At 36.0% G+C, this 19,738-nt stretch overlaps 1 protein-coding gene across 1 annotated transcript in view; it reads left to right on the forward strand.

The window, feature by feature from the left end:
• The first annotated feature begins 12,744 nt into the window (after nucleotides 1–12,744).
• LOC145786972 (WD repeat and FYVE domain-containing protein 3-like) overlaps nucleotides 12,745–19,738 on the forward strand; it is a 51,545-nt gene continuing 44,551 nt past the window's right edge. Inside the window, exons 1-7 of the mRNA XM_082598723.1 lie at nucleotides 12,745–12,789; nucleotides 13,095–13,235; nucleotides 13,585–13,653; nucleotides 16,619–16,783; nucleotides 17,538–17,669; nucleotides 19,008–19,200; nucleotides 19,515–19,731. Of these exons, the coding sequence (XP_082454849.1) occupies nucleotides 12,748–12,789; nucleotides 13,095–13,235; nucleotides 13,585–13,653; nucleotides 16,619–16,783; nucleotides 17,538–17,669; nucleotides 19,008–19,200; nucleotides 19,515–19,731 (959 nt within the window). The 5' untranslated portion in view covers nucleotides 12,745–12,747. The remainder of the gene's footprint in view (nucleotides 12,790–13,094; nucleotides 13,236–13,584; nucleotides 13,654–16,618; nucleotides 16,784–17,537; nucleotides 17,670–19,007; nucleotides 19,201–19,514; nucleotides 19,732–19,738) is intronic.

Here is a 19,738-nt window from a genome sequence, read left to right on the forward strand (position 1 = left end):
TTGGTATTAATTTAGTTGGTTAGATCTATGCTTGCGCTTTTCAACGATAGCAAATCTGTTGAAATTGAGCAAGAAATGAATAAATGGGAGACAATTAATTATCGTGAACATGCAGGGCGTGAACTGGAAGACAATCGATTCGCCATTGAAATGCATTGGTCAAAAGCTTCGTTGGGGGGCTGTCTTCGAACAACGATTGCGCGCATATTGAATAAGATATAAATATGAAAGTTAGCTCTTCAATAAACAGTAACATGTTCTTTTAATTGGTTGTCGTTTAATGTGTTTACCATTGCAAATAAACTTTTGATAATGGTTTGAATTTGGTCAAGTTTAAGTGGCCACCAGATGGAGCTAGTAGTATTTTGGGACTTGGTATTAACTTAGTTGGTTAGATCTATGCTTGTGCTTTTCAACGATAACAAATCTGTTGAAATTGAGCAAGAAGTGAATAAATGGGAGACAATTAATTATCGTGAACATGCAGGGCGTGAACTGGAAGACGATCGATTCGCCATTGAAATGCATTGGCCAAAAGCTTCGTTGGGGGGCTGTCTTCGAACAACGATTGCGCGCATATTGAATAAGATATAAAAATGAAAGTTAGCCCTTCAATAAACAGTAACATGTTCTTTTATTTGGTTGTCGTTTAATGTGTTTATCATTGCAAATAAACTTTTGATAATGGTTTGAATTTGGTCAAGTTTAGGTGGCCACCAGATGGAGCTAGTAGTATTTTGGGACTTGGTATTAACTTAGTTGGTTAGATCTATGCTTGTGCTTTTCAACGATAGCAAATCTGATGAACTTGAGCAAGACATGAATAAATGGGAGACAATTAATTATCGTGATCATGCAGGGCGTGAACTGGAAGACGATCGATTCGCCATTGAAATGCATTGGGCAAAAGCTTCGTTGGGGGGCTGTCTTCGAACAACGATTGCTCATATATTAAATAAGGTGTAAAATTGAAAGTTAGCCCTTCAATAAACAATAACATGTTCTTTTAATTGGTTGTCGTTTAATGTTTTTATCATTGCAAATAAACTTTTGATAATGGCTTAAATTTGGTCAAGTTTAGATGGCCACCAGATAGAGCAAGTAGCATTTTGGGACTAGGTATTAACTTAGTTGGTTAGATCTATGCTTGTGCTTTTCAACGATAGCAAATCTGTTGAAATTGAGCAAGAAGTGAATAAATGGGAGACAATTAATTATCGTGAACATGCAGGGCGTGAACTGGAAGACGATCGATTCGCCATTGAAATGCATTGGCCAAAAGCTTCGTTGGGGGGCTGTCTTCGAACAACGATTGCGCGCATATTGAATAAGATATAAAAATGAAAGTTAGCCCTTCAATAAACAGTAACACGTTCTTTTATTTGGTTGTCGTTTAATGTTTTTATCATTGCAAATAAACTTTTGATAATGGTTTGAATTTGGTCAAGTTTAGGTGGCCACCAGATGGAGCTAGTAGTATTTTGGGACTTGGTATTAACTTAGTTGGTTAGATCTATGCTTGTGCTTTTCAACGATAGCAAATCTGTTGAAATTGAGTAAGAAATGAATAAATGGGAGACAATTAATTATCGTGAACATGCAGGGCGTGAACTGGAAGACGATCGATTCGCAATTGATCACGCAGGGCGTGAACTGGAAGACGATCGATTCGCCATTAAAATGCATTGGGCAAAAGCTTTGTTGGGGGGCTGTCTTCGAACAACGATTGCTCATATATTAAATAAGGTATAAAAATGAAAGTTAGCCCTTCAATAAACAATAACATATTCTTTTAATTGGTTGTTGTTTAATGTTTTTATCTTTGCAAATAAACTTTTGATAATGGTTTGAATTTGGTCAAGTTTAGGTGGCCACCAGATGGAGCTAGTAGTATTTTGGGACTTGGTATTAATTTAGTTGGTTAGATCTATGCTTGCGCTTTTCAACGATAGCAAATCTGTTGAAATTGAGCAAGAAATGAATAAATGGGAGACAATTAATTATCGTGAACATGCAGGGCGTGAACTGGAAGACGATCGATTCGCCATTGAAATGCATTGGCCAAAAGCTTCGTTGGGGGGCTGTCTTCGAACAACGATTGCGCGCATATTGAATAAGATATAAAAATGAAAGTTAGCCCTTCAATAAACAGTAACATGTTCTTTTATTTGGTTGTCGTTTAATGTGTTTATCATTGCAAATAAACTTTTGATAATGGTTTGAATTTGGTCAAGTTTAGGTGGCCACCAGATGGAGCTAGTAGTATTTTGGGACTTGGTATTAACTTAGTTGGTTAGATCTATGCTTGTGCTTTTCAACGATAGCAAATCTGATGAACTTGAGCAAGACATGAATAAATGGGAGACAATTAATTATCGTGATCATGCAGGGCGTGAACTGGAAGATGATCGATTCGCCATTGAAATGCATTGGCCAAAAGCTTCGTTGGGGGGCTTTTTTCGAACAACGATTACGCGCATATTGAATAAGATATAAATATGAAAGTTAGCACTTCAATAAACAGTAACATGTTCTTTTAATTGGTTGTCATTTAATGTGTTTATCATTGCAAATAAACTTTTGATAATGATTTGAATTTGGTCAAGTTTAAGTGGCCACCAGATGGAGGTAGTAGTATTTTGGGACTTGGTATTAACTTAGTTGGTTAGATCTATGCTTGTGCTTTTCAACGATAACAAATCTGTTGAAATTGAGCAAGAAGTGAATAAATGGGAGACAATTAATTATCGTGAACATGCAGGGCGTGAACTGGAAGAGGATCGATTCGCCATTGAAATGCATTGGCCAAAAGCTTCGTTGGGGGGCTGTCTTCGAACAACGATTGCGCGCATATTGAATAAGATATAAAAATGAAAGTTAGCCCTTCAATAAACAGTAACATGTTCTTTTATTTGGTTGTCGTTTAATGTGTTTATCATTGCAAATAAACTTTTGATAATGGTTTGAATTTGGTCAAGTTTAGGTGGCCACCAGATGGAGCAAGTAGTATTTTGGGACTTTGTATTAACTTAGTTGGTTAGATCCATGCTTGTGCTTTTCAACGATTGCAAATTTCTTTAAATTGAACAACAAATCAATAAATGGGAGACAATTTCCTTCTGGTGTGTTTTTTTGCAATTTCACCCCGCTTTTCTTCCTTCATAATAGTCAATTCCAATGTGTGTGACGTCATCATTTTGTCTGGTTGACCAACAGGGCGTCTTGTGGAAGAGCACCGCATCGCCTACCCAGGTGCAGTGTTTGTGACCTGTTCACAAGTATACAAAGTGTTTATTGCCAAAATAAATGTATGGAAATACATGATATCATGTTTATTTTCCACTAATACTATTCAAGCATGACCTACTAGAACACGGCCGAATATGATGCTATTTGATGAGATTTCTAAGAGTCTGAATTGTTACAATCATAGCTATGACAAACCTGTCATCTTTCCATTTCCAGATGTAAGTAAAATAAGCAATATTTAGCTGCACCCTGGATGTAGTATCGTTTAGTGTATCGCTTTTGGTGCAATTGCACAGGCCTCGAAATTCGTTTTTGTGGACGGCGGACAAACGTGTCCGGTCTGAGCAGCTATCTCGGCGGACAAATTAAGTCTCACGGCGGACACACGAGTTTAAACGTCGATCGTCATGTTTAATCACTTTATCTTGATAATTCTTCGCCATTTGAGAAGTATAACTACGGTTTAGAAGGTTTTTTAAAATTACAGCGAAGTCACTCTGAAAGGCTTTCATCAGACCAACGACGTGCGCTTGAAGCTCTAGTCAAAGCGCCGTGTAGAGCTCTGCTTACACCGCATAACTGATTAATTTCCACCAAACGAGGTCGTGTGGCTTCTTGCGTCACAATGCTCTGGGCACGAGTCGGAAAACTTCTACACTAACGCTATTATATTCTGCTGTGCAAAGTTTCACTTGGCTTTTTTCTTTACGGTACGTTTATTTTTGCGTGTCATGTGAGCGAAAGTGAATTTTCCTTGGGCCTTTTCTTTTTCACTGTAATACCACAACTTAACAAATTTTGCTGCACCTTGCTGTTATAGCCTACTCGTGTTTATAATCTAATTTTTTAACCAACCTTGCCTTATCAATATTACTGGGGGATCAAAGCCAGACATTGTGACGTAAGACTTAAACTAAGTTGCGCGTGATTAGTGTAGAAGTACTGCTATTCCCATAGATTCTTAGCGAAGAATTCACCTTTGTTACGCTGATTCAATATCATCAATTGTTGAAGCAACGTAAAAATCGAAAGTTACAGTATTTACATTTTCTAGATGCGCGTTAAAATGCACGAGAAATTATATTTTCGCTACAATTGTTCGTGCTATGCAATGACGATTTGTATCGCTAGTTCCTGTGTTATTTCACGGTGGACAAATATGACCGATCTAGATGGTACTTCCCGCGGACATCGCATGCTGTGATGTCCGCCGTCAGCCGTGAATTTCGAGGCCTGATTGCATGTTCCATTTAAAATATCAAGGATTTTTGTGGATTCTATGTTATAAGCTGTTCATTTAATGTGCCAATTAAAATTTAGTTTGTTTCATTTTTTCACGAAGATTAATTTTGCAAGTGAAATATGGTTATTGGAGTATTGGTGAAAGATCCTGCTATACAAAAACCTAACGACTGTATGATGAAATTACCTCCAAGATGCAGTTGGAAAGTCTTACATATTTTACATTTTTATTGCATAAATTGTACTTAACATACCGTTGCCTACATATCTAATCTCCGGCGAAATAAGCCAAAAATATGTCTAGATGCAAATATTGCTTATTTTACATACTTTTGTTTTAAGTGGGAAAATGACAGGTTTGTCGTGGCTATGATTGTAACAATTTGCACTGCTGCAGTAAGGTTCTGGCGATGTTCTAGTATCCAAAATTTTAATTTGATGAGAATGAATTTACCTAAAAGCAAAGAAAACGTTTTGCAGTTTTGCCAATTTTTAAATTTTGCATTAACATTCTAGCTGTCCAGTGTCCATATTACAAGAAAAATCAGTAAAATGAGTTGTTCCAGTATTCCACTGTCCCTAATTTATACATACTGTGTCGTACCTACTTAATTTTATTTTGGTGTAATTAATATAAGGACAATTAAGCATAGGCTATACCACTTAAAGGCATACCGGTGTACTTGATAACTGTATCTGGATTTGCTCCTCTCTTGCATGTGTCGTATGTTGAGACGCTTGCTCATATATAGCCGTCCACACAATCACAACACCCCTAGGCATAATGTTGTTCTGTTGGTAGGACTTGACCAGGACACAGTCTTCAATTTTCCACGTTCTGATTTATTTGAGTTCAGATGTGAAGGCGAAAGACAACACAGCAAGCATAACGTCAAACGGAATATTAAACAGAAAACAAGCAGAGTTCAACCAATCCAACATTAAAAATAATCTATGACCCCTTCCAACAGTCCACTAAATGAAACCACCAATTAATAACACCAGAACTAAACTTCTAAAGGCTGGCACTAAGTCTGAAAGTTTTTGAAGTCAGAATTCATAACAGTGTAAAGCCACACACTACGGTGGCAGCTGCTTAAATGCCCTAGTCGGATAACAGGTGTATCGCTCAGAGCGTTCTGATCATGATGTACAGATTGCAATGCGGTAGATGCACACGTGAAAAAAGACGCAAAACTATGTACCGGTACGTATGTCATATATAACACAGTATGAGAAGGCAATCAAGCACTGTGTAGAATTTTATACTAATAGGTTAAGTAGGAAGGCAAGAACGTAATGAGAACAGAAGAAATGAACTATGACCTTGCAGAATTGTATAGATTCTAGAATTTTGAAGCAAAGCAAGAGTGAGCAACGTCAGAAAATGTGGATTGTGGAGCTACACAGTACACATGCTTTATTCATTTAATGGTATATATATATATATATTTGTTTTTGGCTATATTTTGGAAGCAAAGGAAATGACAAACGTCTAGCGGGAAACGAAAAAGAGAATGAAGGTTAATGAAGCCTATTAGATTGCCTAATATTGTAGGCTGTGGCCATATTTACACTATATAGTGTAAACATAGCCTCAATAGCGTTGCCAGATAAGGAATTCTGCCCTAATTTGAGAAAAGTTTAAAGCTGTTAAAAACAAAAACTTGTATTTTGGAAATTTTGTTTAGTCCTGGGCAAAGATCAAAACCCTAACCTTATTCCTAACTTCAACCCCTACCTTAACCCTTCCTAACTTAACTCTGGCAATTAATCCTAGCTTAATCGTAACTCTGGCAAAACCTGATTGTAACCATGACAACAAGTGTGTAAAAATAGCCACTTCCAATATTGTAATGCCTCTTTCTTTCGCATAATTGTCTGCCACTTGCAAAATAAAGTAAAGACAATAAGGTCACCAGACCGATACGTGCAGTCAAAAGAAAAATGAGCAACTGTAAACTTATGCGCAAGACATTGAGCCACTCAAATGCAATCTTTGCACAACTGGACTTTCTAAGGCGAAAGAACAGACAAATGGAATAGTTGCATTGCAACAGAGATAAATATCATAAAGGCGCATACACCGGTAGTCAAAATTTGTATTGTGACATTGCAGAGATCGTTAAAAATAATATGAAGTCTGATTGATGCAGTTTACATGAAAATGCTTTGACAGGCCTTAAAACTCGTTTTTTTTTCGGTACCGGTAGCCATTGTGGCCTACCGAGAGCTCCTTCTCGGCGGCAATCTGCATGCTTGGAGGCCAAAATACAAATTTAACGATAGCACAAATATGTAGAATTAAACTTGCAACAAGGCCAAAATGATCACTTAGTGTTGTTGGAGTCTGGGCGTCGTCCTGCTATTGAATCGTTGTATCATGCAATAACTGCTTTATCGGGATTGTAATCCGGTATTGCGGGACCATCTAACGACACTAAATTGTTTCAACTGCTCGCTGCTCAGTAAATTGTTTCAACTGCATACCGGTACCGCCTTTCATAAAACCTGACCATTTATATATATCGTTAGGATGTCACCATTGCGGGTGTGAAGTCACTAACCTACAGCGGGAACATTTCTCAACTCTGAAGACTCATGTTTTCTCTTCGAATGTCAACTGACTTACCCAGACAACAAAATCCGTCATTTTTACATTGATTCTACGTTTGCAGTTGTTAAAAGAGTAAAAATGACGAATTTTGTTGTCTGGGTCATTCTCCTTTTTAACAACGATTCAATGTCCCACAACATTGAATCAACATAAAAACAACAATATTGCCAGCCGATGTAAATTAGCACTTCGGATTAACGCTTTGTAATTCCCGATGTTTATTTTAACAAACAAGACTGGTGATCGCAGCTGGATATTTTCCATACAATAGCTAATGTTTCTGTGCAATACAACAGTGGTGATTATGACGCGCTGACCTAATTCTGCGTCACTCTTTATAACAATTATGACTTCAGAGCCATTATGACTTCACAAAGACATAAAAATGATGTGGTTAACCTCAATTTAAATAAGTAATATCACACCACATCAGAAAAATCAATTTATTGAAATATAGAGCATTCGCCACACAAGTGTGGCTTCTTCAGTATAATCTTATTCGAATAGAAACTATTGAAAATATTCAAATACAATTCTATTTGAATAAGATTGAAACAATTGAAAATATTCAAATATAATTCTATTTGAATAAGATTATACTGAAGAACCAACACTTGTGTGGGGAAAGCTCTATATTTCAATAAATTGATTTTTCTGATGTGGTGTGATATTACTTATTTAAATTGAGGTTAACCACATCATTTTTATGTCTTTGTGAAGTCATAATGGCTCTGAAGTCATAATTGTTATCCCTAACTTCACAATAGCTTAAATATAATTATATTAGCTTGCAATATGTATGCTAACAGTTAATGTGATAAACGCACTTAGAGAAATATGCAGTGAAAGATTTTCCATTTCTTGGTAACTAAACAATCACTTTACAAAATGGAGCCAATCAGAAAAAAATTTATGCAATCATGGGGGAGTGGGGAAGCCTTAAAGTTTGAGGAACTTTTAAAAAATAACATGAGGATTTTCATATCAAGCAATTATTTTTTTGATATTTTAATAGCATAATTGAATTCCTCACCTATGAGAACATGGGAATAGACACTTTGTTCATCATAATTGGACAAGAAATGGTGAGTTTAGAGCATTTTCCCAAAATATTCCCATGCACAATGGCGCCACTAGTGGTAAAAATGTAAAATTTTAAATTGCGATAACTTGAAAACGACACAAGGTATCAAAAAAATTCCAACAGTTATGTATATTATTCTAAAACATGTACCAAATATGTAAAAATGAAGAAAATCTAAGAGATGGTGGTGTAAAATTTCTTCAAAATTTGTTGAATTATAATGGAATGACTCTATTGTGAAATTAAATAATTGACTAGAAGAATCCGGCGGCCAAATTGACCGACTGAGGAGGTAGCACCGGTGGTCATTCAAGCACTACTTAGCGGTCAATCGGTCATGGCCGCCGGCTGCTTTAAAGCTTGCTTTGATCATTCAGGCTCTGAGGCGATCGCTGACAATGCACTGTGTTGTGCAACAAAGCACTAATGAACTCTCCCAAGTTACTTCAGAATTGTGAACAACTGCATGATTAAATCACACAGTTGCAATGCATATTGCAATCAAGTTAGCACACACACACCTTTTCAACAATAATGCCTGGTGTTCACAATAAACCCTGGTGTTCACGATAAACCCTTTTTCTTAAGCAAAATGGTTAAATGCATCATTCAGATGATTGTTATGAAAGATAGGTGATGTAATTATCCGATTTTGTCTGACATAATTTTAATTCTTTTCCTATACTATAACCTAACCAATTTATAAAAGTCTTTATAGAATTGTTGATATTAGGATTTGCAGCAAAGACTACTGCTTTGTCCAATTTTATTGAATTTGTTTACTGCAGGGATATTGTATTTCATATTGTTTTGGGACATCTGTATTTTGCCCATGTTTAAATCTGGCAAGCTTAGGAAAAACAAATACCCTTGGATATGATATGTAATGTATTGTGAAATGGAAATTGTGAAATATTCTGTTGATTTAAAGATTAAAGAAGAGATTGCTGATGGAAATGACGGTTTCAAGCTTCCTCATTCTTGCCAATACTGTTTTCAGACTTTTGATCTCAAATGTCGTTTGGAAGCTCATTATCAGAGAGTGCATCATGAAGAATTACCTTACAACTGCTCTCTGTGCGACTCATTTTTTAAAACGCCATCTGGTCTGAGGAGACATTGCAGAAAAAAACACCGTCCTATAAACAAGGCTTTAAATTTTGCATGCCAATTCTGTGGCATGCAATTTCAATATGAAACTGGCTTAGACAGGCATTATCAAGTTGTACACAAAGGAACCTTACCGTATACATGCCGATGCTGTAATAAGCAATTTAAAATTTTAAAAAGTTTACGTAAGCACTACTTGTCTGCACAGCGAGGAAAAGTGTTTCTTTGTTCATTATGTGAAAAATCCTTTGCCCGTCCTGACAACTTGAAAGCTCATATGCTTCGAATGCATACAAATATGAAACCGTTTGTGTGCAAGTACTGTGACAAGGCATTTGTCGAAAAATCTCAACTACGAAACCATATTAGGACACATACTGGTGAAAAGCCATTTGCTTGCATGTTATGTGGAAGTTGCTTTGCTGAACGTGGGTCGCTGACCGCGCATGTACGTGGACATACTGGTGAAAAACCATACAGTTGTCAGTTTTGTGGAAGGTCATTTGCAAGATCATACACCTTAGCAAGGCACAAACTTGTCCATACTCAAGAAAAAAAATATCAGTGTTCAACATGTGAGAAACTTTTTTTGAGGTCTGAAGAATTGAAAACTCATCTAAAATCTCATTTGTGATAGCAGTGAAGTTTTTAAACAAACTTGAAGTGTTTTGTTTTCACTGTGTTTTGAGTTAACAGTTGTGCTGATTAGTTATCACTCATCAGTTATCACACAAATGAACATTATTTCAAAGTGCTATCTAGCTTTACATTCAAGATTTCATGAGTTCATATAAATGAAGTGCATTTTGGAATTTTGAAAAACTAGAAAATATACCATGTTTGAAAAAGGGTAGAACAGTTTGTAGAGGTTACCACCTATAATGAATAATGATATGTATATTTCCACACAACGACAACATTTATAGGTCTGTGAAATTTGTAGTGCTTACACCCAGTAAAACCGATTACACTTTGGTGCATGAGGTTTCCATGTAGCAAAGTGGAAGAAAAAGCAAACCTGTAAGTAAACCTCATCAAATGCAACGTAAGGAAACTTAATATTTCGAAAAACATTGAAAACTTGTAACCCTAGCTGCACAGCATAGTCTGCTGGGTATAAATTTCCCATTGTTACTATACATATACATTGATAATTTTTTGGTCCAACAGTTTATGCATTGCATCTTTTATCCAGAAAATTGTCTTCAAATTTAATGTGCTAATGTTTTTGTATGTGTAATAACTGTAGTATTGTGACATCCATGTTATCAGTAATTTCCTGGTTTCCGTGCACGTAATGTTATATATATTTTAATTAACCAATGTCACAGGTAATTTGGGTATGTGTGGCCTATCCGCTTTTACCAAACTTAGACTTTGCAATTCAAGCATCGTTCTTTAAAGTAGTAGATTTTTAGTGTAACATTCCGATTTATTCTTGTAAGGGACTGGACAATTGTCTGGTAAGAAATTGTCATATAATTCACTTCTTTTTTTTTCGGATTTTTTGTTGTTGATGGTGCAAACTTGTTTTTTTTTTCAATGTTTTTTGCAGCTTCAATGGTCAGTTGGTTTTTCTGATAACCTTTTCACACACCGTTTGCAATGATAGTTGTATGATATAATTATTTACCATGTGTTGGTCTTAATACATTAACCACTTGTGGATGTGGACAGATGATGTGTATATACACTCCAGAAAGCTTTTGCAATAAGCTACAAGACATATATATAAAATTATATACGGCTATACGCATTTTGACTTTTGACAAAAAGACAGATAACGTTAACATAAACAAAATTATTAGCAATATTTTTATGCTGTGCACTGGGGAAACCACCGAGCAGAACACAAATTCAGAAACAAAGTTATAGTAAAAATGTTAACTTTCTCTGAAATTAATCCTGTCCCGTAGGCTAAGTGAAATAAAAATAGCTAACGTTGGATTTAAATGTGCTTATTTAATGAAACCAAATTGTTAAATCTTTTATAATTTTATTTTTAGGAAATTTGTAAGACATCTATTAATTTTAAAATGGAGAAAACTCAAGATGAACCTTTAAACATAAAGCATTTGCCTATTGTGGTAGAAGATTCTACTGTGAATGTGCATGTTTTGCATCTTAACAATAGTGCACTTTTATGGATAAACTCTCATGAACTTTCAATGGGTAACTTAGCCGTGGCAATGCAAACTAAGTTTGACATGAGTTCTACTGCTGTCAACTTATTGGGTGATAATTCTGCAATGACTTCAAGCAACATGGCACAGCGACTGAGTAAACGAACTGGCAAACAAGTGTTTGTGAGCTGTAATCTTCCTGAAACAGACAATAAGCTACTTGCCAAAGTAGAAACTGAATTGTTGCAAGAATTGCTAAAATAGACAATTCATATTCTTGGCTGATGATAGAATTGGTGCCCCGATTGCTCCTAGGCTTGGTTTGATAGATTGAAGAAATGGCGGATTGGTATGATGATTTAGTTTGGTAAATCCAATGCACTCTGCCTTCCCCCCAAATGTGTTTAATTCATGGACATCACAGTATTGTGTAATTATAGAAAATCATTTAGTTTCATTGCTCTGAGGTTGTACTTGATATAACTGATTCAATAACAAGTTATTTTAAATAATTAAACACAATGATCTACAAACCTTGCCCTGGACCTGCAATTCTACCAGTATTTCGGCATTTTCAGTTGCTCATTGCCTCTCTACCAGCAATATTACCTGCAAAACAAATGAGAATATCTTGGCTCAATTAATATGATGTAACATATTATTCTGTGTGCATCAAGACTACTGCTCAAATTGTACTTAGGCATGTTATTACACAATCTCCTCAGGCCAATTGCAGAGTTTGAAACAGTTTGTTTTTGTAGCACAACAACCATATCGCAATGTCTGCATCAACCTCATCTTTTTTAAATTTGCAATTCTTCTTCAATTAATTCTTTGATTGATGGTAGAAAATTATAGTTTCTAATTAATTTAGTTTTGATATTCATTCTATTAAGTGTGTGATGTTGAATCATATTTTTACAATTATACTGTACTACTCTTTACAGTTTTTTTTCGTTATTCTGAAAAACATTTTATGGCCGTTTGTCATAAATGCTACATGATAATTATTTCCTTTTTATTAAGTACAAATAACACTTTTGCTGACAGGATTCATAATTCTATGTAGCTATGTTACCACTACTGTTAATCAAAGGTAGTTGTATTGTTTATGATCAACGTAATGTACTGCGAACATAAAGCCCACGTTGCAATTTTTTCAACCGTTTAGGAATGGATGCACTTTGTAGCAGTAGTTAGAAGCGTCGTGTAGAATTGTTTCCTTGGTCACTTTCAATGTAACTTCTGTTGTTGTTCTTTGGATCGTTTGTATCCCTTTTTGGGGCATGCTTTAGAGAATTTGCAAAAGAAATTAAAGAATCATGGATAGTTTTAGAAAGCTATTCAGATCCTCTTCTTCAGCTGTGAGTATCTGATGTTTTATTTCGTCACTAGAACTCTAAAAAGTTTTGTATAACTTGAGTTTTCATTAGATATCAATATTCATGTGTTACTGTTAGGTACTTCAGTTATGCAGAAAATTGTGTGACATGAAAATGTTATTTAAAGTGAGTTAGTTATACAATTTGAAATTATGTTGAATACCACAGTAAAAACTAGCGCTTCCCAATACCTTGAAAGTTTCTGTTAAAAATGCTTGAGTGTATTGGCTTGCTTGCATAACTTATATTTTCTATGAATTTTTAAGTGAAATTTTTTTATCCATTAGGCTACTCCACCACCACAATCGAATCATCTTGGACTTCAAACTCTTCGTCGTCAGTTTAGAGAAGCATCTTTGTCCATGAGCCCGCTAAGTCAGACTGAACAAGAAGAGAAACTGTACACAATGTTGCCCTTGTTTTTTAAAGTGAGTAAGCTATTGACTGATGCAAATCATCCAAGTTTAGAATCAAGTCTGATTTACAATACAAACTTTCTCAAAACTAGTAATCTTCCTGAATTTTTATTCTTTGAAAAACATGAGTGCATGGCCCTTTTTTCTTTCACATAGCCATCTATGCAGGTAGTAAATAATCAATGTTATGTAGATCAAAATTTTGTAGTTTTCCTTTAATATTTTTTTATTAAAATAATTTTATGTTAATTTTCACTCTGGGATGCCATGGAGAAGATATTATATATACATTAACATTATACCATTCAAGTACTTTTTTGTTGATAACAGATGTATGTTGAATGTAGTTTTTTGCATTTAGGTTTTTAAAACTTCACCTGCACAAGAAATGAGAGAAAAGTTTGGAGATGTGCTCCAATTTTCCACTCAGGTACGATGAAAAGAAGCATTGATGAAGTATGTTAAACCATCTGTGCATTATGTATGTAAGGGGTGGCCAACACGTTGATCGCCAAGTCTCGACTGGTCGATTGAGTCGGATTTAGTGTTGACCTTACAAGATTCCCAAAAAGCAAGTTTTTAAATCAAAGTTAGAAATATTGTCGATATGCTCAGACAAATTTCAGTTAGGGCTTTTGTAGGTATGAAAACAGAATACTTGTTAGTCATACATGCTCATTGAAGCAGATGGTGATGTGACAGGTACAAACATTTAAGTGTAAAATTAAAAGTAGACCAAAACAGGTGCCTTGGCCAAATGCTAAAGGTTAAGGCATGACCATAGATTTAGTAAAGAAAATGAAACTTAAGCTGTGACGAAAAAAAGACTTACAAAAACGAGAAAATACAACGAGGAACTAAAAATTTTACCAAGAGAAAAATCGTCGTTGTGTGAACCTCTGAGGCCGAAGGTTTATGTTTTCATCACCCCGCATTCACGATTTTCTTGAACTACACTGGAAGGCTACTATAGGACAGCCAGTCTTTGGTTTCATCATCTACAACGCACACACCTTCTACTCCGTTAGGTTGTTTGCATATATGGTACAATCGTTGATGATGTGGTCTGCAGTCTGTTTTTCAGCACCACATTCACAAGAAGAGGCTATTCCTCGCTAGTGCATGGTTGAACAGAAAAACCCTACGCCCATACGAAGACGGTTGAGGGGCACTCATGCCTGTCTAACAAGAAGCATTAAGCAGCAAGAAAAAAAACACACTTTTTTCATACAGTTTTTGGTATCACTGGAAAAAAAGTTGCTTAGTGAATTCATCACCGACCGGTTGATCGCTAGTAAATATTAAATTTTCTAGTCGATCCCATTTGATGAGAAGTTGGCTACCCCTGATCTACCGTATGCCATGTTAATAAACATCAATATTGGTGATTAATTATGGTCTATAAGATAGAGTTACCTTGAGCTGAAGTGTAATGTGCAGAACAACCCTTTACATTTAATTTGCATGATAAACCAGTAAAGCAATGTAATTTTCATAGAAATTCAATTTTACTTGCGATCATGCCTGATTGCAAGATACGCATTTAAGCGTCATAGTGTCCACGTGCTTTACACGGAAACTACATTGCGATTGCCTAGGCTCTGATAAGTGCAAGCACAAGCCTTTTTATTGCTTTGTATTGTAGCGAAAGAGATTAAACGTTGTATTCATGTGCGTTGTGCTCACTCAGATTGTTGAGGTTTTGTTGTTTGTTAAGAGTATATATTTTATACTGTTTTAATTGGTGTTACTTTCAGAAACATTTATTTCAAACTTTACAATGCCCTTGCTACAAAATGTTGTCTGATAAACTTCGTGTGGTCTGTCAATTCTACTTCCCGTGTTTAATATGTTAAATTAGCTCTTTGACATGTACATTGCATGGAGTTATATGTAGGCTACAGTGAAGTCATGTCACTTTCATTTGCCACAAAACGAATACAACTGGGCATCTTCCAAAATTGTAAAAAAAAGATCTGTAAAGTTATATTGTAATTAATCATTTATAATAAGATGATTGAGGTTGAATCTATTTTGAATTTGTGCAGTGACAGATTGTCTATCTTTCGATATAGCATTTGATGCCATATGTTGGAAAAGTCAGGGTTTTCATTTCAACCTGATGAATTATAGATGCGATCTAAGGTTAAAGAAGCTCCACTAATTGCTTCATTTCACATTAGTTCAAGTTGCTTACAGGATTAATGCAGATCTAGACTATTACTAGTTATACAATTTTGGTAAAGAGATGATATTTTTATAGTTATACTATAGACAATTAAAACCTAACAACCAGACGGCATTTAACATAACATGATAGCATGAAAATAAACTAAAAATTACAAACGTTTTCGGCCATACGCATGTTAGCCCTTTTCAAGTAACCAACTGACTGGTGTTCTTCATAAATTGAAATTACAAAACTGATCTACAATCAAAAATCGAAAAAAAAAGAAACTTGTTAAAACAATAAATAAACCATCGGGCTGGAGTCTTTTAGAATTGTACCTAAAATTGTAAATGTTTCACCGAATTTGATACTAAAATCCACGAGGCTTTGCTCATAAAATCTTGCAATCCTCGCCTCTGTAGGCAGTTGTTTGCAGCAGGCGTCTCCTATCTGCTAAATGTCTTCACGTAATTTTGCATCATTGATTTGTGTTTTTACCTAGGCAATTAAGCGTCATGTGATTTTGCCTCTCCTCTGCCTTGCCGTTTCATTCTCATGTGTTTCTTTTTTTTTCGTGTAGATCAGTTTAGTAAAATTTTTTAGTTTATGAAGAACATCAGTCAGTTGGTTACTTAAAAAGGGCTAACATGCGTATGGCCGAAAGCGTTTGTAATTTTTAGTTTATTTTAATTGCTAGTTACACGATGGAGCTACAAAAAGCATAGCAATACCACCTACATGCACTTAGGTATTGTATAGTGTCTTGTTTCAAAACCATAATATTTGTTGGTATGTTACTGAAATGAGTTTTGACGTGGAAACGGTTATAAGAAAAGTTGCTTTTTCAGCAGTTTCGGTGCATCAACTCAAATAGTGGCAGACGTAGACTGCCAGCTTTCAAATTGCTCTGTGAACGCGGACTTGTTGTTTTTATGAGGTATTTTCTAATACAAAGAGCTACAACATGTCGCAACCCATTTGCTTAAAATCTTCACAACTAGGACGTCTTGTGTCACGTACCAACAACGGTTTGGTGTTAAGTCATTTCAGTCTCACTGTGTACACAAGCACAGCAAATACATCTTGTTTTTTTTTTTGTGAGCTGCATCATTTTATTCAAGCAGATTGCGATATCGATGTTTTTGTACTTGAGGCAATGGAACGTTATCTGATGTATATTCCGCGTGAGACATATCAAAGTAACTGATTTTAATGTTATTTCTAGGTTTCCCGTTTGATGGTCAGCGAAATAAGGCGCAGAGCGTCCAACAAGTCCACGGAGCAAGCCAGTGTTGACATAGCCAACTTTCTAATGCCAAACACCAGTGAACGTGGAAATCGTGGATGGGTTTTGCTCAATACACTATCACTACTTGCAGCTGGTGGTCAGGTAGACTCCTCAGTGTGTTTATGCTGCGTTGGTACCGAAGACATAGCTTAGCACGCTACTGTTATGAAGAACATACATAAACTGGAACTTTAGGAATGTAACTGTAGGTTATGCTCAGTGATATTGTCGTTCATAGCACTGAATCTTTTGATAATCAGATGAATTAATCAGAAAGAATAAGCAGTTATCCTTTGTTGAATTAAAGAAATGCACTTATTGGTATTTGAGATCATTAAAACAGATGAAACGAGCTTATCGCATGCGATGAAACGTGCATTATAGAATTATTTTGGGGATCAGGGCATTCTGGCTCGGTCGGCCTGTCGCAGGAAACATTTCATCTGGAGACTATTTGGCGCAATTTTTTTTATCCTTGGAGCAATGGAGCATACCTTGTCTGCGACAGGTTGGCGCAGACAATCTTTTCGCGTCAGGTGGCCGCGCCAGAACATGTACTTTTAGCCACTCAATCGCACAGCCTTTCAAGAAAACTTCTATCTGTCAACTGAGATAAGGCCATGCCTTTGAAACATCGCCTGATATAATTTGATGGTATTCGTGGATCTGTTTTCATTTGCCATACAAATTTAGTAACTCAAAGTTTAATTGCAGTTTTGCACATACTAATTGGCTACTTTTTCAGATGAGAGTCCGGATTAAAGTCAATCGCAAATTTGTAAATCTGTTTCCAATCCTCGCCTTACAGTGTTAACCATAAGTTCTCTTTGTTGTCTTATATTTTGACTCAACGCAGGGTATCGTGGATTGCATGACCACAATGAATCTTCCATCAACCCTGGTCAAGTGTTTGTATCTTTTCTTCGACTTGCCCTCTCAGTCTCTATCTGACGAAAACAAGGAGTCATTGCAAAAGGTTTTCCTTCAGGTACACTTGCACAACGTGTTTTTATAACAACTTTTTGTAAAGTGCTTTTTGCACTTGTTTGAATCTTCGTTTATCGTTTTCATCTGGAAAATGTGTAGTAAAAACATCCTAGATACGCCTAGATAAAGTTGTCTGTAAACGTTGAATCAATGTAAAAAAACGACTGATTAGCTGTCTGAAAATCTATATGAAAATCTTGTCAAGTCTTGCAGTCCTTTCTTCCAAAAATTCAGTTGCAATTTGTTGCATCACAACAGAATTCATTGCTTGCAGGCGAAACCAGGTGACCTCGTTTATATATGATTGAAATAAAAACTTTTATATTTACTTATTTTATGCAATACAACCCTAGCTAAATTATACTCCCGAGAACGTTTTTGTGAAATTTCCGTTTTCTGTCGTCATCACCATTTAGGTTAGGTAGACTGACGATCACGGTACGGTACGACAAAGCTTCCATAAGCACGGCAGCACACTGGCGAAAATTTTTGCCAATCATTTGATTTTTGCCAATTGAATTTGTTAATCAAGCATTCAGTTCTCCAAAATTTGTGCCGCGGCTTTCCACGTATGTAAATGATGTGATAATTATTGAACAACCGCGTTGTACTGTGTGATGTCACAGTGTGGTTTGGGGTTATAGGCGAATTCTTCGTAAACAATTCTTCGTAAAGCAATTCTTCGTAAGCAATTCTTCGTAAAACAATTGTTCGTAAACAGTTGTTGGTGAAATGAAATCCGTAAAAGAATTTTTCGTAAAGCATTTCTTCGTATACATCAAATCTCCATTGCATGCACGAATAAATGCTTTGGGAAGAATTGTTTTACAAAGAATTAACTTTACGAAGAATTGTTTTACGAAAAATTGCTTACGAAGAATTGCTTTACGAAGAACTGTTTACGAAGAAAACATCGGACACCGTGGTTTGGTTAGCGAATCGAAATTTTTTGCAAAAATGTTTTCCATGGAGCTTGGAATGACATTGAGAGTTGTAGCGCCAAAGTATGAATACTCAATTTATCAGTGAACGTTCAGCCAAGATGTTGGATTGTTGGAACACCAGATATTCCAATGCTGGTGGACACTCTGCGCTCAAGACTTGGGCTTGATAAATGCAAGACTTGCGTTCATGGGTTTATCGTATAATGCTAACCATTTTGTCAGAAGTAGCATTTCTAAGTCTTCATGATTTTGAGTTTCAACATAAAGTCGTTATACGCTTGTAAAGATGACCTGATCGATCTCTTAACTTACTACCAAGGCAATTAAATTTTCTTAACATATTTCTGTTATGGCAACTTGTCACTGCCTTGTTTGCCAAATTGCCTCTTTAACAGACGTTGGTGCGCTTGGGTGGTTACATTTCACCAGCCGAAGAACTATCTCGCAAAGATGATTTGTCACTTTTGTTTTCTGCCGTCACGTCGTGGTGTGCGCCTCACAACAAGAACTGGAGAACTGCAGCGTCTGAAGTTCTTATCACAATCTCACGACACGGTCTCAGCCACAACGTGGTGCAATACATCAGAAGTGAGAAATCGTTGCTTTGGTCATGAAGATGTCACTTGCGTCTTGTTGACGTAACGTTAGCACGACAGAAGATTTGTTTTAATACATCTCACAATAGACTAACTTAGACCTACTGGATATATTGCTTTCTGAAGAACAAATTATCATGCATTTATATGTATGTAATGACGTTGTTTTATATTCCACTAAATTTAAGAATCTAATGCTTTTTCAATAATATCAGAGAATTGACGAAAAAGAACATGTAACCGTACTTAACCAATACACTCAACATCACACCAAGCAAGTGACATTCTGAACATTTTTCTGCTCAGCTAAACAGTGCATTAAAACATGCGTCAACAATCTTTGGAAGGCGACGGTTTCACTTGAAGAAGATCCTTCGACTCCCGCGTTGCTGGACGTCGACCTCGCAGACCAGTTGTTGTGCGTGCTTCGCTTTATTAGCAATACGTCAGAAGTGACACAGCTGCTCTTAGACGATTTTAGGCAAGGCCAAGGATATGTGTTCATCAGCGAATTTATTTTGCGGTATGTA

The sequence above is a fragment of the Aplidium turbinatum genome, chromosome 17 (genome assembly GCF_918807975.1).
Source record: "Aplidium turbinatum chromosome 17, kaAplTurb1.1, whole genome shotgun sequence".
Taxonomy (NCBI): Eukaryota; Metazoa; Chordata; class Ascidiacea; order Aplousobranchia; family Polyclinidae; genus Aplidium; species Aplidium turbinatum.